Genomic DNA, 21,799 nt, shown 5'->3' with positions numbered 1-21,799 from the left:
AGATTCGAACCTGGGAGCTCAGAATCTGGACGCTGGGGTGCTACCGGATTATCTCGAAGAGCCACGCCCTGATATCTGCGCTCCTCCACTTTCTGTACAGGAGCCCTGAGCAACCGAGGTCCTTACACAGCATTGATAATCCCAACCCTTAGTCCGGTCTTTCCCACCCAGCAGACTGGAGGCCAGTTGTACCTTCTAGAGGGCGCCCAGCCAACCGGAAGCAGAGCCGGGAGCTCAGAATCTTGACGCTGGCGCGCTTGTGGATTATCCCGCTTCACGTATGAAGAGCCACGCCCCAATCTCTGCGCTCCTCCACTTTCTGAACAGACACCCTGGGTAACCACCCCATAGTCCGGTCTTTCCCACCCAGTTGACTGTATGCCGAATTATGCCTGCTAGACGGCACCCAGCCGATCGGAAGCAGAGCCAAGATGCGAACCCGGGAGCTCAGAATCTCGACACTGGTGTGCTAGCGGATTCTCCCGCTATCCCCCCCAGGTAGATCCTTGCTGAATTGTTGTTTCTTGGTGTCGGGACCCCACATGGGATGCCCGACATGCAGCTAGGGTCTAAGAGCAGAAGTGTTGCGAAAGAGAGCTATCAAATTTGGAGTGTTGGGGTGGTGCAGTTCACTGCTAGTAATATTAACCTAGATTAGTATAAGCTGTTGCTGAGTGCCTGAGCTATCGACCTGACCGGGCAGCCGACAGATAGTTGGCCGTGTCTGAGGGAGGGAAAGTCGAATTCACAGTATGAGGTACATTTACATTTTCGGCATTTAGCAGATGCCTTGGCCAGTATACAGTCTAAGCGATTGAGTGTTAAGGGCCTTGCTCAATGGCCCAACAGTGGCAACCTGGCCATGGTGGGACTTCAACCAATGACCTTTCGATTACTAATCCAGTACCTTAACCCGCTAGGCTACAACTGCCCTCGAATACATCTTCCCACACTACTTATTTAGACAGGTCTGGACTGGACGACGACGCAGGCCGACCAGTCTAGCAGTTGGACTCAAAGCTAATACAAAACCATGGTCCTGCAGCGTCCTGGCAGTGGTGGGGATTGAACCAGCGACATTCTTAGTGGATTACAGGTCCAGTACCTTAACCAATAGGCTGTAAGGTACGATGGCTATCTGTGAGAATCCACCGCTTGCTGGTGTGAAAGAAGCGACCCCTGATTGAAAGGCGTACGGTACGATTTATGTAAAACGAGGAAGAGGACGGACAGACTGCATGTGTGGGACTTTGACAGAGTAAAGCCACGCCCCCGTGTATCCCAGCCTGCTAGTCTAACGCAACAGCCGCAGCCTCACCATGTCCCTGCTGAGAGAGAGAGAGAGAGAGAGAGAGAGAAAATGCGCGAGTGTTAGACCGGATCCAGGACAGCCTGTGAGAATGCTGCTCGCTGACAGCCACACAAGACAGAGGAAACGGAACAATAACGCCAGCACTGTCTGATAGCGTGGGTTCGGTTCGACTCCCCGGCAGCTGGTTCGCGCTCTGATGGATTAGCGGCGGTCGGGAACAAAGCCATGGGGAACCACGCAGCCCGAGCCGAGGAGCCCGAGTCAGGTCTGATGAACGAACTGCGTACACGTCTCTTCTGTTTACTCCGTGTGTGTGTGTGTGTGTGTGTGTGTGGCATTATATCCACGTGCACCTCTATATGAATAATCCGTCTCATTTTATGTACAGACATGTACATATCGGCAGAAGTATGTGGACACCTGACCATGCGCTTGTTGGACATTGCATTCCAAAATCAAGGGCATTTAGATATACTAACCCCACTGGCTATAGCATCCCCGGAATGACTTATCACAACATGTTGGAGTGTATCTCTAGGAATTTGTGCCCATTTGGTAAAAAAAAAAAGCATTTGTGAGGTCATAAATATAAAGACTGCCTGGGATGCTTATTGGTTTTTAGCTTTGAACCTTGTGTAGAGATGTTTCCATATTCTTTATTTATCATATATACTATTTTTATATATCTTTTAATAATATTGTGGACTGTAGAGGGTGGAATCCATCAGTTCCTTACAATTGTATGTGGAGAAATGTTGTTTTGTACTTGAGCTGGTAGACGGTGCTTCAGCATTGGTTTTACCCTTGCTTTTTACATAGAGATTCGATACCTTGTATGTATTTTAACAATATTATGGCCTGTAGATGGTGAAATCCATTAATTCCTTGTACGTGTATGTGGAGAAATGTTGTTCTTGAGCTGGTAGATGGTACGTCAGTATTGGTTTTAGCCTTTATGTTTACGTACACTTTGTATCTTTTGATAATGTCATGGACTGTAGATGGAGAAATGCCTTAATTCCTTGGAATTGTATGTGGGGAAATGTTGTTCTTGAGCTGGTAGACGACGCTTCAGTATTGGTGTCCAGCCTTGCTCTTTACATAGAGGTACGTACACTTTCAATCTTTTAATAATTTTATGCACTGTAGATGGTGAAATCCATTAATTCCTAGTAATTGTAGTTTGAGAAATATTGTTCTTGAGCTGGTAGTTGGTGCATCAGTATTGGTGTCCAGCCTTGCTCTTTACATACAGATACGTACACTTTGTATCTTTTGATAACGTTATGGACTGTAGATGGAGAAATGCCTTAATTTCTCATAATTCTATCTGGAGAAATGTTGTTTGTGTGCTGGTAGTTGGTGCATCAGTATTGGTGTCCAGCTTTGCTCTTCACATACAGATACGTACACCCTGTATCTTTTGATAATGTTATGTACTGTAGATGGTGAAATCCATTAATTCCATGTAATTGTAAATGAAAAAATGTTGTTAAGCTGGTAGACAGCGCTTCAGTATTGGATTTCAATCTTTTACTAATTTTATGGACTGTAGGTAGTAAAAACTCATAATTTCTTGCAGTTATATGTGTAGAAATGTTGTTCTTGTGGTAGGTGGTTCAGTATCAGTTTCTAACCTCGCTCTTTACATAGAGATTTTTCCACACTTGTTATATCTTTTAATGATGGACTGTAGATGGTGAAATCCCTGTATTCCTTCCAATTTTATATGAAGAAATGTTGTTCTTGAGCTGGTAGATGGTACGTCAGTATTGGGTTTTAGCCTTGATGTTTCCATACACTTTGTATCTTTTAATAATGTTATGGACTGTAGATGGAGAAATGCCTTAATTTCTTGTACTTGTACATTTAGCCTTGCCTTTTATGTAGAGATTGATCTATACACTTGATATCTTTTACTAAGTTTATGGACTGTAGATGGTGAAATTCTTTATTCCTAGCAGTTATATGTTGAGAAATGTTGTTCTTAAGCTGGTAGACTGCTTCATTATTGGATTTCAGCCTTGCTCTTTACATAGAGATTTTTTCATACACTTAGTATCTTTTAATAACGTTATGCACTGTAGATGGTAAAATCCCTTAATTTCTTGTAATTGTATGTAGAGAAATGTTGTTCTTGAGCTGGTATTGGATTTCAGCCTTGCTCTTTATGTAGATTTTTATACCGATCAGGCATAACATTATGACCACCTTCCTTGTATTGTGTTGGTCCCCCTTTTGCTGCCAAAACAGCCATGCAACTGTGATGCTCTGTGTATTCTGACACCTTTTTATCAAAACCAGTATTAACTTCTTTAGCAATTTGAGCTACAGTAGCTCGTCTGTTGGATCGGACCTTCGCTCCCCACGTGCATCACTTAGCCTTGGCCGCCCATGACCCTGTCGCCGGTTTACCACTGTTCCTTTCTAGGACCACTTTTGATAGATACTGACCACTGCAGACCCGGAACACCCCACAAGAGGTGCAGTTTTGGAGATTCTCTGACCCAGTCGTCGAGTCATCACAATTTGGCCCTTACACTAACAGTCAGTGTTATTCACTTCACCTGTCAGTGGTCATAATGTTATGCCTAGTCAGTGTATATCCTTTAATAATGTTATGGACTGTAGATGGTGAAATGTGAAGAAATGTTGTTCTTGAGCTGGTAAATGCTAAGTCAGTATTGGTTTTAGCCTTGTCTTTTATGTAGAGATTTATCTATGCACTTTATATCTTTTAATAATATTATGGACTGTAGATGGTGAAATGCCTTAATTTGTTGTACGTGTATGTGGAGAAATGTTGTTTGTGAGCTGGTAGACAGTGCTTCAGTATCAGTTTCTAGCCTTGCTCTTTACATAGAGATTTTTTCCACGCTTGTTATATCTTTTAATAATGTTATGGACTGTAGATGGTGAAATCCCTTAATTTCTTGCATATGTATGTAGATAAGTGTTGCTATTGAGCTGGTAGATGCTGCTTCAGTGTTTGATTAATACTAATTACTACTAATAATATTGGAATAATAATTAAATACTTAAGAACTTGTATGCCCCTTGTGGAGGCTTTACATTACATCTTGTAAACCACAGTGGGACCAGAGTTGACAGTTGCTTCGAGTGGCGTCACTTTGCTTCTACTTTGCTCTTACAATTCAAACTGAGTTTGTTTCCACCCTAGTGAGACCCTCCCTAAAAAAATAACCCCACTCTAATCTCATCAGATAAAGACTGTGGCCCTTTGAGACGACCCCAATGATAGATTTGCATATTAAGCACTTGAACTTTTTTATGCTTTATTTGCTCTTTTGTTTGTTTGTGTGTGTGTGTGTGTGTTTGTGTGTGTTAGGGGGGTAGTTAGTAAGACTGGATGCCTCCTGCATGTACCGACTGCTGAAAGTGCTGAGTGCTGATGAAGGGATTTTCAGATGCGTGGGTGTGTGTGGGAATCTAGTGTAATGAAAGACTGGCTAAAAATGAAGCCTTGTGTGTGTGTGTGTGTGTGTGTGTGTGTGTGTGTGTGTGTGTGTGGAGGGGGGGGGGGGGGGGGGGGGTAAATAAAGTGATCTGTGTGGGGAGTCCAGTGCCAGGACCTTAGCATTACATACAGTGTGTGTTTGTGTTGCATCTTATGCGCTTTGAATGTCTGTGTCCTGTGTGTGTATGTGAGTGTGATAATATGAGAAATGAAGTTTTCTGTTTGCGTGTGTGTGTGTGAATGAATGTGTGTGTTTGTGTGTGTGTATTTATCTGTGTGTGTGTGTGTCTGAATGTAATAAATGAGGTGATCTGTGTGTTGTCTGGATGTAGGGAGACCAATGCTAGGACCTTATTATCCCCCGGTGTGTGTGTGTGTGTGTGTGTGTGTGTGTGTGTGTGTGTGTGGTAAATAAACTGATCTGTGTCTCGTCTGACTGTGGGGAGTCCAGTACCAGGACCATAGCATCATATACAGGGTGTGTGGATGTGTGTGTGTCCCATGTCTGTGTGTGTGCCTAAATGTATGTGCGTGTCCCATTTCTGTGTGTGTTTGTGTGTGTGTCTGAGTGTGTGTGTGTGTGTGTATATCTGAATGTGTGTGTGTGTATATCTGAATGTATGTGTGTGTGTATATCTGAATGTATGTGTGTGTATCTGAATGTGTGTGTGTGTGTATATCTGAATGTATGTGTATATCTGAATGTGTGTGTGTGTATATCTGAATGTATGTGTGTGTGTATATCTGAATGTATGTGTGTGTGTATCTGAATGTATGTGTGCGTTTATCTGAATGTATGTGTGTGTATCTGAATGTATGTGTGTGTATCTGAATGTATGTGTGTGTATCTGAATGTATGTGTGTGTATCTGAATGTATGTGTGCGTTTATCTGAATGTATGTGTGTGTATCTGAATGTATGTGTGTGTATCTGAATGTATGTGTGCGTTTATCTGAATGTATGTGTGTGTATCTGAATGTATGTGTGTATATCTGAATGTATGTGTGTGTGTATCTGAATGTATGTGTGTGTGTATCTGAATGTATGTGTGTGTGTATCTGAATGTATGTGTGTGTATCTGAATGTATGTGTGTATATCTGAATGTATGTGTGTGTGTATCTGAATGTATGTGTGTGTGTGTATCTGAATGTATGTGTGTGTATATCTGAATGTATGTGTGTGTATCTGAATGTATGTGTGTGTATCTGAATGTATGTGTGTGTGTATCTGAATGTATGTGTGTGTGTATCTGAATGTATGTGTGTGTATCTGAATGTATGTGTGTATATCTGAATGTATGTGTGTGTGTATCTGAATGTATGTGTGTGTGTATCTGAATGTATGTGTGTGTGTATCTGAATGTATGTGTGCGAGTGTCTGAATGTATGTGTGTGTGTATCTGAATGTATGTGTGCGAGTGTCTGAATGTATGTGTGTGTGTATCTGAATGTATGTGTGCGCGTGTATCTGAATGTATGTGTGTGTATCTGAATGTATGTGTGTGTATATCTGAATGTATGTGTGTGTGTATCTGAATGTATGTGTGTGTGTATCTGAATGTATGTGTGTGTGTATCTGAATGTATGTGTGCGAGTGTCTGAATGTATGTGTGTGTGTATCTGAATGTATGTGTGCGCGTGTATCTGAATGTATGTGTGTGTATCTGAATGTATGTGTGTGTGTATATCTGAATGTATGTGTGTGTATATCTGAATGTATGTGTGTGTGTATCTGAATGTATGTGTGTGTGTATCTGAATGTATGTGTGTGTGTATCTGAATGTATGTGTGCGAGTGTCTGAATGTATGTGTGTGTGTATCTGAATGTATGTGTGCGCGTGTATCTGAATGTATGTGTGTGTGTATATCTGAATGTATGTGTGTGTATCTGAATGTATGTGTGTGTATCTGAATGTATGTGTGTGTATCTGAATGTATGTGTGCGCGTGTATCTGAATGTATGTGTGTGTATCTGAATGTATGTGTGTGTGTATATCTGAATGTATGTGTGTGTATATCTGAATGTATGTGTGTGTGTATCTGAATGTATGTGTGTGTGTATCTGAATGTATGTGTGTGTGTATCTGAATGTATGTGTGCGAGTGTCTGAATGTATGTGTGTGTGTATCTGAATGTATGTGTGCGCGTGTCTGAATGTATGTGTGTGTGTATCTGAATGTATGTGTGCGCGTGTATCTGAATGTATGTGTGTGTATCTGAATGTATGTGTGTGTGTATATCTGAATGTATGTGTGTGTATATCTGAATGTATGTGTGTGTGTATCTGAATGTATGTGTGTGTGTATCTGAATGTATGTGTGTGTGTATCTGAATGTATGTGTGCGAGTGTCTGAATGTATGTGTGTGTATCTGAATGTATGTGTGTGTATCTGAATGTATGTGTGTGTATCTGAATGTATGTGTGTGTATCTGAATGTATGTGTGTGTATCTGAATGTATGTGTGTGTGTATATCTGAATGTATGTGTGTGTATCTGAATGTATGTGTGTGTGTACATCTGAATGTATGTGTGTGTATCTGAATGTATGTGTGTGTATCTGAATGTATGTGTGTGTATCTGAATGTATGTGTGTGTGTATCTGAATGTGTGTGTGTATGTATCTGTATGTATGTGTGCGTTTATCTGAATGTATGTGTGTGTATCTGAATGTATGTGTGTGTGTATATCTGAATGTATGTGTGTGTATCTGAATGTATGTGTGTGTATCTGAATGTATGTGTGTGTGTATATCTGAATGTATGTGTGTGTGTATCTGAATGTATGTGTGCATGTATCTGAATGTATGTGTGTGTATCTGAATGTATGTGTGTGTATCTGAATGTATGTGTGTGTATCTGAATGTATGTGTGTGTGTATCTGAATGTATGTGTGTATATCTGAATGTATGTGTGCATGTATCTGAATGTATGTGTGTATATCTGAATGTATGTGTGTGTATCTGAATGTATGTGTGTGTATCTAAATGTATGTGTGTGTATCTGAATGTATGTGTGTGTGTATCTGAATGTATGTGTGTGTATATCTGAATGTATGTGTGTGTATCTGAATGTATGTGTGTGTATCTAAATGTATGTGTGTGTATCTGAATGTATGTGTGCATGTATCTGAATGTATGTGTGCATGTATCTGAATGTATGTGTGTGTGTATCTGAATGTATGTGTGTGTATCTGAATGTATGTGTGTGTGTATCTGAATGTATGTGTGTGTGTATCTGAATGTATGTGTGCATGTATCTGAATGTATGTGTGTGTATATATCTGAATGTATGTGTGTGTGTATCTGAATGTATGTGTGTGTATCTGAATGTATGTGTGTGTGTATCTGAATGTATGTGTGTGTGTATCTGAATGTATGTGTGCATGTATCTGAATGTATGTGTGCGTGTATCTGAATGTATGTGTGTGTGTATCTGAATGTATGTGTGTGTATTAGGGATGTCCCGATCCGATCTCGCAGATCGGGATCGGGGCCGATCAAGGCATTTTTAACTGATCGGAAATCGGCTTTACTAATGCCGATCATAACCCGATCTTTTGTTTTACGTCAGCATGTCCGCTGTGTGGAAATACTTTAAATTGGAAAGTGAAACGAGTCCAACAGTGAAGTGTAATGTCTGTAATGCGAGCGTTTCACGAGGCGGTAGGAGCAGAGCTGCGTTCATTACTGTAGAATTTTACTGTTTATATGGTTTGTGAGTCGAGGATCACTCCGGTTTACAAAACAATAACTTTTAATCCGAGTATGAAAACTTCAGGACCATAACATACAGCTTTTACGAGTTTACGCGTTACAAGACTGAACGACATCTCAGTATCAAGCACTCTGATTGGCTTAGTTATGTAATCGAGCGTCGTAGTGATGCACTCGCTTAATAAATAAATAAAATACACGGTATATTCACAAATTGTCGGGAGCAAAACACTTTATTAACTTATTCTGTTCCGAATAGCGGACAGCCAGAGACGAGCACGCTATCCCATGCACTATGGAAGCCCCAAAGGGTCAAAACACACTCACTTTGCGTAGACCCGTCCATCAAACCATTGTCACAATACAAGCACTTTAAGAACTGGCTTTCCTTCATAACAAAAGAGTGACTTTCCATTTTATTTTGGTATTCAGGTTTTACTGTAATGCTGTTAAGTAACTTATTTGTTTTTTTATATTCAAGTTAAGCTGCTACACCACTTGTGAGTGGAGATTTTTGTTCATTTTTAGTGTATCACTGCATTAAACAGAATTATGTTCTTTGAATATAAAGTTCAAAGTGAAACTGTAATTATCTCACTTCATTTTTACTACAATGCTGCACTAGGCTTGTTTACTTTTATTTTGTAAAAGAGCATTAAGCAATAGCTTGGATGCAGGCAATTTTGCGGGACAAGCCAATTAGCCATCCAATCAGTACTAATCTTTTGCGGTACCGCGGTAAGAGCACACTCGCACACATTTGATCTAAACCCGGGAAGACCAGACTAGCCTGTGAACTTTCTTTACTCATGGAACCAGGTTAACTCCACAATGTCAACAGGGAGAGAGATGAGAGCCGATATATGGACACATTTGTCATTTGATGTCGTGAAAAACAAGACGATGTGTAAACCATGTGGGGTGACGATCCGCTGGCAGTATAATGGCAACATAATGGCACAGCTGCTTTTACGGTACCCAGTTTTATAAAGAATGTAATATGCAATTTGTTATGAACAATGCATATATTTTTCAGGCAGAGCAGGCCTACTGGTCATTAATATTTTGTTATTGTTATGCTGAATAAGCAAGGTCAGGTAAAAAAAGATGTTGTTTGAAATAAGTTAAATCTGTTTTTGTGTGTATTGCACATTCAAACATTAATAATATTCCATAACTGGTTAAAAATGTTTCATTTTGTGTAAGTGTATATAATGACTTAAATAATTTAAGGGAAGTGATAAAAAAGCATTTACATTTTACACCCTTTATATTTATTTTAGGGCGGCACGGTGGCTAAGTGGGTAGCACTGTTACCTCACAGCAAGAAGGTCCTGGGTTCGAACCCCAGGGAGGGCGGTCCGGGTCCTTTCTGTGTGGAGTTTGCATGTTCTCATCGTGTCTGCGTGAGTTTCCTCCGGGTGCTCCGGTTTCCTCCCACAGTCCAAAGACGTGCAAGTGAGGTGAATTGAAGATACTAAATTTGTCCATGACTGTGTTCGATATAACCTTGTGAATCAAATAAACTTGTGTAATGAGTAACTACCGTTCCTGTCATGAATGTAACCAATGTGTAAAAACATGACGTTAAAATCCTAATAAACAAACAAATATGTATTTTAGTCGACTGAATTGACTGTAGATTTAGTCGACTAAAGTCTTATGATAATTAGTCGACTAAAACTAGACTAAAACTAAAACAATTCAGATGACTAAATTACGACTAAAACTAAATGACATTTTAGTCAAAAGACTATGACTAAAACTAAATCAAAATTTGCTGTCAAAATTAACACGTGTGTGTGTGTGTGTGGAAAATAACTGATCTGTGTCTCGTCTGGCTGTGGGGAGTCCAGTACCAGGACCTTAGCATCATATTCAGGGTGTGTGGATGTGTGTGTGTCCCATGTCTGTGTGTGTGTGCGCCTAAATGTATGTGTGTCCCATTTCTGTGTGTGTCTGAATGTATGTGTGTGTGTATCTTAATGTGTGTGTGTGTGTATATCTGAATGTATGTGTGTGTGTATCTGTATGTATGTGTGTGTATATCTGAATGTACGTTGTGTGTGTATCTGAATGTGTGTATATCTGAATGTGTGTGTCAATGTATGTGTGTGTATATCTGAATGTATGTGTGTGTATATCTGAATGTGTGTGTGTGTATCTGAATGTGTGTGTATATCTGAATGTATGTGAGTGTATATCTGAATGTGTGTGTGTGTATCTGAATGTGTGTGTACATCTGAATGTATGTGTGTGTATATCTGAATGTATGTGTGTGTGTATATCTGAATGTGTGTATATCTGAATGTATGTGTGTGTATCTGAATGTATGTGTGTGTATATATCTGAATGTGTGTGTATATCAGAATGTGTGTGTGTGTATATCTGAATGTGTGTGTATATCTGAATGTGTGTGTGTATGTGTGAATGTATGTGTGTGTATATCTGAATGTGTGTGTGTATATCTGAATGTATGTGTGTGTATCTGAATGTACAGTGTATCACAAAAGTGAGTACACCCCTCACATTTCTGCAAATATTTCATTATATCTTTTCATGGGACAACACTATAGACATGAAACTTGGATATAACTTAGAGTAGTCAGTATACAGCTTGTATAGCAGTGTAGATTTACTGTCTTCTGAAAATAACTCAACACACAGCCATTAATGTCTAAATAGCTGGCAACATAAGTGAGTACACCCCACAGTGAACATGTCCAAATTGTGCCCAAATGTGTCGTTGTCCCTCCCTGGTGTCATGTGTCAAGGTCCCAGGTGTAAATGGGGAGCAGGGCTGTTAAATTTGGTGTTTTGGGTACAATTCTCTCATACTGGCCACTGGATATTCAACATGGCACCTCATGGCAAAGAACTCTCTGAGGATGTGAGAAATAGAATTGTTGCTCTCCACAAAGATGGCCTGGGCTATAAGAAGATTGCTAACACCCTGAAACTGAGCTACAGCATGGTGGCCAAGGTCATACAGCGGTTTTCCAGGACAGGTTCCACTCGGAACAGGCTTCGCCAGGGTCGACCAAAGAAGTTGAGTCCACGTGTTCGGCGTCATATCCAGAGGTTGGCTTTAAAAAATAGACACATGAGTGCTGCCAGCATTGCTGCAGAGGTTGAAGACGTGGGAGGTCAGCCTGTCAGTGCTAAGACCATACACCGCACACTGCATCAACTCAGTCTGCATGGTCGTCATCCCAGAAGGAAGCTGACGCACAAGAAAGCCAGCAAACAGATTGCTGAAAACAAGCAGTCCAAGAACATGGATTACTGGAATGCCCTGTGGTCTGACGAGACCAAGATAAACTTGTTTGGCTCAGATGGTGTCCAGCATGTGTGGCGGCGCCCTGGTGAGAAGTACCAAGACAACTGTATCTTGCCTACAGTCAAGCATGGTGGTGGTAGCATCATGGTCTTGGGCTGCATGAGTGTTGCTGGCACTGGGGAGCTGCAGTTCATTGAGGGAAACATGAATTCCAACATGTACTGTGACATTCTGAAACAGAGCATGATCCCCTCCCTTCGAAAACTGGGCCTCATGGCAGTTTTCCAACAGGATAACGACCCCAAACACAACCTCCAAGATGACAACTGCCTTGCTGAGGAAGCTGAAGGTAAAGGTGATGGACTAAACCCAATTGAGCACCTGTGGCGCATCCTCAAGTGGAAGGTGGAGGAGTTCAAGGTGTCTAACATCCACCAGCTCCGTGATGTCATCATGGAGGAGTGGAAGAGGATTCCAGTAGCAACATGTGCAGCTCTGGTGAATTCCATGCCCAGGAGGGTTAAGGCAGTGCTGGATAATAATGGTGGTCACACAAAATATTGACACTTTGGGCACAATTTGGACATGTTCACTGTGGGGTGTACTCACTTATGTTGCCAGCCATTTAGACATTAATGGCTGTGTGTTGAGTTATTTTCAGAAGACAGTAAATCTACACTGCTATACAAGTTGTACACTGACTACTCTAAGTTATATCCAAGTTTTATTTCTATAGTGTTGTCCCATGAAAAGATATAATAAAATATTTGCAGAAATGTGAGGGGTGTACTCACTTTTGTGATACACTGTATGTGTGTGTGTATCAGAATGTGTGTGTATATATATCTGTATGTGTGTGTATATATCTGAATGTGTGTGTATATCAGAATGTGTGTGTATATATATCTGAATGTGTGTGTATATCTGAATGTGTGTGTATATCTGAATGTGTGTGTATATCTGAATGTGTGTGTGTATGTGTGAATGTATGTGTGTGTATATCTGAATGTATGTGTGTGTATATATCTGAATGTATGTGTATATCAGAATGTGTGTGTATATATATCTGAATGTGTGTGTATATCTGAATGTGTGTGTATATCTGAATGTGTGTGTGTATGTGTGAATGTATGTGTGTGTATATCTGAATGTGTGTGTGTATATCTGAATGTATGTGTGTGTATCTGAATGTATGTGTGTGTGTATCAGAATGTGTGTGTATATATATCTGTATGTGTGTATATATATCTGAATGTGTGTGTATATCTGAATGTGTGTGTATATCTGAATGTGTGTGTGTATGTGTGAATGTATGTGTGTGTATATCTGAATGTGTGTGTGTGTGTATATCTGAATGTGTGTGTGTGTATATCTGAATGTATGTGTGTATATCTGAATGTATGTGTGTGTATCTGAATGTATGTGTGTGTATCTGAATGTATGTGTGTGTATATATCTGAATGTGTGTGTGTATGTGTGAATGTATGTGTGTGTATATCTGAATGTATGTGTGTGTGTATATCTGAATGTATGTGTGTGTATATCTGAATGTATGTGTGTATATCTGAATGTATGTGTGTGTATCTGAATGTATGTGTGTGTATATATCTGAATGTGTGTGTGTATATCTGAATGTATGTGTGTATATCTGAATGTGTGTGTGTGTATATCTGAATGTATGTGCGTGTTTGTGTGTGTCTGAATGTGTGTGTGTGTGTGTCATGTCTGTGTTTGTGTGTACCTGAATGTGTGTGTGTGTGTGGTGTGTATCTAAATCTAAATGTGATAGATGAAGTGATATGTGTGTTGTCAGGCTGTAGCGAGACCAATGCTAGGACCTTATTATCCTCATCTTGTGTGTGTGTGTGTGTGTGTGTGGTAAATAAGTGATCCGTGTCTTGTCTGGCTGTGAGGAGCCCAACACAGTGTGCATGCATGACATTTGTGTGCGTCTTTTCTTGTGTGTGCAGTCATATCCAATTCCCCCCCATTAAAAAACACACTGAGAGCTACACTGCATAGGAAAGACATGCTAAGCCCTCTAGATCATCCGTCACAGCAGAGGCCACAGTCAATCAGCGGCAATGAGTTTGACCTCCCTCTTTACAGGCAGGGACGGTCTTGCCTGTCTGGGCACTGGCTAGGTTGAAAACCAGGCCATTCGGTTTTAAGATAACACTGTCGGACCACCACTCTTTTAGCCTCTGACTCACGATTGGGGGATCAACTGGTGCTGTCTCCTTGCGGGAAGCAAGGGGGAGATGGGCTGCGTCGTTCTAAGGGCATAACGCCGCCTGTGCAGGAAACAGCCCTTCCTCTTTTGTCCTCCTGCCACTTCAGAAACGTGAATCATTTCCCTGTTCTACATCGGGGAACCTTTCCAGGCCGGTGTGCCAAATAACTCAGAAAGGAATCGAACCCATTTCCTTTCAACCCACCTTGCATTCGCGGCATTTAGCTGACAATTTTATGGGCAAGCTGTAGCCTAGTGGTTAAGGTACTGGACTAGTAATCAGAAGGTTGCTGGTTCAAGCCCCACCACTGCCAGGTTGCTGCTGTTGGGCCCTTGAGCACGGTCCTTAACCCTCAAGAGCTCAGACTGTATACTGTACCAAATGCAATTCTAGTAATTGAGGCCTTGGTCGGGGGCCCGACAGTGGCAACTTTGCAGCGGTCAGGCTTGAACTGGCCAGCCAGACCCTGTTGATTACGCATCCTTTGTTCCAATAACAGGAGCAAGTTCTCTAAATAGTACCAAGGTTCTAACAAGCAGAGTTGTTTTTGCTTAAAAGGGGCTGACAAGTGCACCTCCTAATGGATAGGCTCTTCGGCCACCCCCCTCAGACACGGCCAATCATGCCTGTGTAGACACCTAACTGGCTTTAACCTTAACCTTAACCTTACCCTTAACCTTACTGACAAGTGCACCTCCTAATGGATAAGCTCTTCGACCACCCCCCTCCGACACGGCCAGTCATGCCTGTGTAGACACCTAACTGGCTTTAACCCTAACCTTACCCCTAACCTTACCCTTAACCTTACTGACAAGTGCACCTCCTAATGGATAGGCTCTTCGGCCACCCCCCTCAGACACGACCAATCATGCCTGTGTAGACACCTAACTGGCTTTAACCCTAACCTTAACCCTAACCTTACTGACAAGTGCACCTCTTAATGGATAGGCTCTTCGGCCACCCCCCTCAGACACGGCCAATCATGCCTGTGTAGACACCTAACTGGCTTTAACCCTAACCTTAACCCTAACCTTACTGACAAGTGCACCTCCTAATGGCTAGGCTCTTCGGCCACCCCCCTCAGACACTGCCAATCATGCCTGTGTAGACACCTAACTGGCTTTAACCCTAACCTTACCCCTAACCTTACTGACAAGTGTACCTCTTAATGTAAAGGCTCTTCGGCCACCCCCTCTCAGACATGGCTAATCATGTCTGTGTGGACACCTAACTGGCTTTAACCCTAACCTTACCCTAACCCTAACCTTACCCTATCTTTAACCCTAACCTTACCTTAACCCTAACCCTAAACCCTAACTATCCAGCCAGCTTAAAGTTTGAACTGCCCACATACTTTTCGCCCTGTAGTGTTCCTTACAAGTGTGTTAATTTTTTTAAATAATGATAATCCCAAAACCGGCTCCTTATTAGGTCTGTTTGGAGACCAAAACTGGAGACTGGTCTGAGGAATGAAGCCACACAGAACGATGGAGCAAATCCCAAAATTTTTGCACTTCTATGTTCAAAAAAGGCATGAGAACAGATCCGCCACTCCTGCACTGACTGGTCCCACATTGCCGGAATATTTCAACGTTTTTGTCATGCCAAGCTCAGCTGCCAAGGGCTTTTGTAAACGTAGAAATGTGGTTGGAAAAACCTTCCGAGAGTGGTGAAGTGTTGAATGAGTAGTTGGTAATGGCAGCAGGGTTCATTAGGACAACAGTGTGTTTTTTTTTTCCTTGCTCTGGATGGTGTGCTGGCGAGTTTGAGGAAAAGAGAGACACGCTGGGCACTGTAGCTGGAAAAACACGCTGACCTGTGGTGGATCAGATCCATTTAGGAACACAAGTTTTTGTTGTTCTGGTTCGAATCTGTGTGGCTCTCTGGTATCTGATCTCTATCCAATTTCCACACGCATTTGAATCTGAATCATGAATCGTGAATCAAATGATCTGTTCTGTTATGGTTTATTCTGGCTTGTTACTTGATGTGTGAGTTATTAAGGACCGTGAGCTTGTTGGACATCCGGTTCCAAACCATGAGCATTAATATGCAGTTCTAGGAAGGATTTCCAGGAAACAGCGTCTTGTGTGGCATGTGAGGGTTGGCATGGCTCAGAATCTGGCTTCTGATTCATCCCAGTGGTGTTCATTGACCCCTCTTTGTGCTGAGTAGTATATTGTTTGGTTTATATAACTAATATCATACACCTGTCAGCATTGGGGTGGCTGAAATACCTAAATTCAAAAAATATAAAGGGTGTCTACATATTTTTGGCCTTACAGTGTATTTTTAAGTGTGTTACCTCCAGATTCAGGGCTTGGCTGCCTAGCAGATTATAGCATTAGCTAGCCTTGGTATTTACAACGTGCACGTCAGTAATACGGTAGCACAGGGTTACTCTGTCTTATCCACAAGTGGCGTATATGCCAGCGGAATTTAGTACCAACCAGTATCAACCGTAAGGTGCACTTAATACAACTGCTTCCATATTCTGGACCACAGACCTGATTTTGACGCAGCACTAAGGGCACACTTAGCCCTATTTGACCAACGTGGAACAGGCCCTCTTGATACTGCATCCTTGGTTCCAATAAAAATGGGTGGAAACAGGAGTCAGTTCTCTAAGTAGAACCAAGGTTCTAACAAGCCTGGATGGAACGGGGCTAGCTGACAAGTGCACCTCCTAATGGCTAGGTGCTTCGACCACGCCCGCTCAGACATGGCCAATCATTCCTGTGTAGACACCTGACTGGCTTTAACCCTAACCTTACCCTAACCCTAGCCTTACCCTAACCTTACCTTAATCCTAACACTAACCTTAACCCTAACACTAACCTTAACCCTAACCCTAAACCCTAACTCTATCATTGCTGAAGCTTCTGTTCTCTGGGGCGTAGTTTCTCGCTGTAGCAACTGGACCTACTTAGCATCACCGCTGGTCCACATGGCAAATCCTTCTCTCTACTTCTGGCCAAGGATCTAACCATAGTGTTTACATTTGAGAGATGAATCTAAGATGCTCCACATGAACTGTTTGGCTCATTGTACGTATTTACATATTTTGGTTTAATGAACCAATCAGAAACTTTTCAGCACCAGGGACCCGGGAACCTGGGTGTAATCCTGGTCTCCTGTGCCCATTTGGGATTCCTCTGACATTTGTTCATTAGTTAATTGGTTTGTGGGTAATGCCAAGTGTTGGACTGGCGGTCTGACTAGTGTTTATACTTTTTACTAACATAATTGACACCTAAATACATGCTCTAAAGATTAAATAAACAAAATAGTGGACAAATTACTGGAAAAAATTGGCGGACCACAATAATAATTAAATATTCTACATCCTTGATTAAAGTGGTTGGGGATGGACAAGGCCCCGCAATGGATGGCCTTCCTGTCCAGCATGTATTAATCTAAATATGCAAATCATGCTTCATGTAATTTAGTTTAGGTTCCGGAGTATTGATCAGAGAGTTGCAGGTTCAAGCCCCACCAGTGGCAAGTTGCCACAGCAAGCAAGTCTCTCAATCCTCATGTCTTGGAATAAAATCCACTATGAATAAAAGTGTCTGTAAACGCCGTAATTAAGCAGTTTACTCTCACCCCGTTCGCCCACGCCTGATGCACCACCGCATGGGTTTAGCTCTGTCTAATTACAGCATTTTAAGGGTGTCTCCGAAATATAAAAAGCAACATTATGATAACCGGCGAGGCCGATACTTAGCATAGGAAAGTAGAGCATAATCACCTTAAAACAACCACATTGTCCTGCCACGCAGCCGAAACCCTACATCAGAGCTCTAATCCACACCCGAACATCAACCACTCTATTTTAATTCAGGTTTGGATGCGGTGCGCTTGCTGTCTGGTGTAGAAAGAGAAGCCATGACTGTAATCACTTGAGTCATGTGACAACTGCAGAGATATAACAGTCACGCTATATGGCCATAATAAGCAAGTGTTTCAACCTCAGCCATAAGCCTTACATTCGCTGGTGTGTATATAAGGAATGAATGGGCAGTCAAAGTAAGGAATCAAAGGCTGTTAATACACTGATAATACACTACATGGACAAAAGTATGTGGACACCTGGCTGAGCTCGTAGATTGTACGTATCCTAATCCGAATTTACGGGTAATAATATGGTCAATGAGCTCTTGTGAGGCAGCTTGTAAAGACATTTCAGAGTGTCTGTCTGATTTTGGGCAAGACGTCTTGATGTTCAGTCAACGTTGTAATTCATCGTTGGGGTTGAGTTCAAGGCTGCATGAAGTCGATCCAGACATGTCTCTACAGGGTACTGTGGTACAGTCATGCTAGAATATGAAGGTATGATTGATTTTAACCATGCTAGCCTACTACCGCTGTGATCCAGGGTTTGAATCGCCAGCTGTGCCATCAGTCGGTCGGGCGTCTACATACAAACATGATTGGCTGTGTCTGATAGGGGGATGGTGGTCCATGTGATGGGTTGACATCTTGTCTGGGGTGTGTTACTGCATTGTGTTCATTGGTGCCAGGAAAGGACCTCAACTCTAACCAAGATGGTTCAGGAGGTCCCATGATCTTAATAATTAGGAGAAGTGATTACAAACCTCCTTCAATTATGCAGTTCCAATTATTTATTTGTTGCATTTTTTTTTACTACCAATCAATTCCGTTGCCGCTATCACTGCAGTTCTGGCCACAAACTTACATCGGTGTAGTCGCTGGCCACTTCTTTTCACTGACCAACAGTGGGGTTCTCCCCCAGAGCCGGATAATGTATGGAGAGTCACGCTATGCTCTATGTGAATCCACCACCACCAGTGCAGAGAAACCCCATCTGACCTTCCCTCCCTCAGATACGACACATTGGGTCTGTCTGAAAACCTAGTGAGCTCTCTACATAAAGGAATTTTGGAGTTTTTGGTACACAGAGGGAGGTACTAACAGGCTGAGGCTAACTCTGTTAGCTTAGTAAGCTAACAAAGCGGCGGTGGACAGGGACAGCCGATGATGTAATCGCTGTCTAAGCAGTGCGTCTAAATAATCTGCCTGTCAGTCAATTAAGCTGCCCCCAGCTAGGCACCAAGGCAGCTCACTAGGTTTTCAGACTCACCCACTGTGTCAGCCGGACGTCCGGCCAGGTTGGTAGCAACTGCTGGGTATGCAGAGCTCAAGACCTCAAACCTACTGGACCTCTGTGCCACTTAAGTGACCCTCACCACTATTGCTGAGCCAGGTTTGAATCTCGGCAGATCCTCTGGGTCTAGTCAGAGATCATCATGGCTTGGAGGGAGTCTAATCTCCAGACTCATAGGTGCCATAAAAATTCCTGCAAGACTCCAGCGACTGTGATGCTGCAACATTCTCATGATGAAACATCATTCTGACAAGCAATGCTGGAGTATTTGAGATGGAGCCAAGCTGATTTTGGCTGCCGTCCCTTTGAAAAACCTGAAATTTAGAGAATATAGGGATATTGAATGAGACCTGATGACAGAGCAAAATTGCGCAAGGGACGACCGAAAAGGCTGCCAAATCTGACTATGAGTACAGTGCTGTATTAGCTTGACAGTTTGTCAGCTCATGTTCACTATACTGCCATAAGTATTCACTCACCCAGGTGTTCCAATCACTTCCATGGCTACAGGTGTATAAAATCAAGCACCTAGGCATGCAGACTGCTTCTAAAAACATTTGTGACAGAACGGGTCACTCTCAGGAGCTCAGTGAATTTCAGCGTGGTATCGTGATAGGATGCCACCAGTGCAACAAATCCAGTCGTGAAATTTCCTCGCTACTAAATATTCCACAGTCGACTGTCGGTGGTATTATAACAAAGTGGAAGCGATTGGGAACGACAGCAACTCGGCCACGAAGTGGTAGCCATGTAAAATGACAAAGCGGGGTCAGCGGATGCTGAGGCGCATAGTGCGCAGAGGTCAAGAACTTTCTGCAGAGTCAATCGCTACAGATCTCCAAACTTCATGTGGGCTTTAGATTAGCTCAAGAACAGTGTGTAGAGAGCTTCATGGAATGGGTTTCGGATTAAGGTTAGGGTTTAGGGTAAGAGTTAGGGTTTAAGGTTAGGGTTTAGGGTAAGGGTTTAGGGTTTAGGGTTAAGGTTTATGGTAAGGGTTTAGGGCTAGGGTTAAGGGTTTAGGATTAGGGTTGAATTAGAGCCAGTCAGGCATCTACACAGACAATTTGTTTCTAGGGGAAGTAAGGTGGTCGAGGCCCTGCAGTAGACTGGCAGGACGTCAGGGGTGTATTGCTGCTTTGCGCCCAATGATTCCGGGGAAGCTGACTAAAGAATTTTCCTGGACTCTGCCAAACCCTGTAGTTAGTAAAATATGATCAGTCTCTCTAGAGAAATCTTGTAACTTTAGGCTTTGGCATTGGCAGTGCATGTTGATCCTGCCCCCAGTGTGGTTTTTATTTCCTTTTGTCCATGTTAATAAGGCTTGAATAAAAATCCCATGGGCCGGTAGTGTGGTTAAAATGTCATTAAAGTGTCAGTTTTTGGGGCTGGAGTGTGGAGGTGGCACTCGGCAACACTTTCTTAGCCAACATGGCTAATGAACCATGCTGGACATAAAAGAGAAGGATTCAGACCCCTTGTTATTTTAATGTTTCTAGCACCGCTCTGTCCTGGTCAGGGTCTGCAGTGGGTTCAGCTTCCCCAGAATGATTGGGCGCAAAGCAGCAATACACCCCTGACGTCCTGCCAGTCTATTGCAGGGCCTCGACCACCTACTTCCACAACAGACAACAGGTCTGTGTAGATGCCTGACTGGCTCTAATCTAACCTTAACCCTAAACCTATATCCTAAGCCCTTATCTTAAACCCTTAACCCTTATCCTAAACCCTTAACCCTAAATACTTACCTTTACCCTTACCCTAAACCCTAACTCTAAACCCTTACCCTAAACCTTTACCCTAAACAGTTACCGTAAACCCTTACCTTAACCCTAATCCTAAACCCTTACCTAAAATCCTAAACCCTTACCCTAAACCATAACCTTACACCCCCTACCCTAACTCTAAACCATTACCTTAAACCCTTACCCTAAACCCTAACAATTACCCTAAACCTTAACCATAAATCCTTATCCTAAACCCATACCCTTAACCCTAACCTTAACCCATACCCTAAACCCTAACCTTACCCTAACCCTAAACCCTTATCTTAAACCCTTACTCTAACCCATACCCCGTAACCCTAGCTTTGCTGAAATATGAACCTCAGATCTCAGTAGAAGTGGGCTAGTGTATTTTTCCACTGCACTACCTGATTAAACAAGAGAAATCAGGTATGGCCGACTGGCCAGTAGCACCACTGGGGATTTGAACTCGCCACGAGTTCCTCTTCATGGTGTTGTGGATTTGATTTTGAACGGCTATAAGTGCAGCCAGAACAACTTTCTCTACCACAGCATTACCCTGTCACTGATTGTCTTTATGGTCCAGTGAATGATAGCAAATGTCATCTGGGCAGTGTTGGTCCTATGAAGGCCCCTTTCGATTTAATAAATATGCTACAATTCGAAATGTTGACCCACAAAGTTCATATGTATGGTAGGTGTATCTTATAGTATAATCTGTACTTAGTAAAGTTCTCAGGGAGTGTAAATCATTCAGCCTCTCCACCTCAGCTCACACTGACCATTATCTCATGTCACCATGCTGATTCAGAAGGAAACACTTCGTACAGTTTCATCCGCACGACAGGATACGGAGAGGAATGGCAGCAGGGCCGAGCCCCTCTGATTCTCTACTGTATACATGTCAGG

General features: G+C 42.4%; 1 protein-coding gene across 2 annotated transcripts in view; it reads left to right on the top strand.

Annotated features, from left to right (window-relative positions):
• specc1 (sperm antigen with calponin homology and coiled-coil domains 1) overlaps window positions 1-21,799 on the top strand; it is a 96,935-nt gene that overhangs the window by 3,834 nt on the left and 71,302 nt on the right. The window contains exon 1 of one of the 2 annotated variants that reach the window (XM_062988202.1): window positions 1,307-1,577. The exons of the other annotated variant lie outside the window; for it this stretch is intronic. Coding sequence (XP_062844272.1) covers window positions 1,538-1,577 — 40 coding nt within the window. The 5' untranslated portion in view covers window positions 1,307-1,537. Of the gene's footprint in view, window positions 1-1,306; window positions 1,578-21,799 lie in introns of those variants that run through there. 2 annotated transcript variants of the gene reach the window in all.

This window comes from Trichomycterus rosablanca, chromosome 26, assembly GCF_030014385.1.
Source record: "Trichomycterus rosablanca isolate fTriRos1 chromosome 26, fTriRos1.hap1, whole genome shotgun sequence".
Lineage (NCBI taxonomy): Eukaryota > Metazoa > Chordata > Actinopteri > Siluriformes > Trichomycteridae > Trichomycterus > Trichomycterus rosablanca.
Note: the sequence above shows the minus strand (reverse complement) of the source record. Positions and strands in the feature narration are given on the sequence as shown.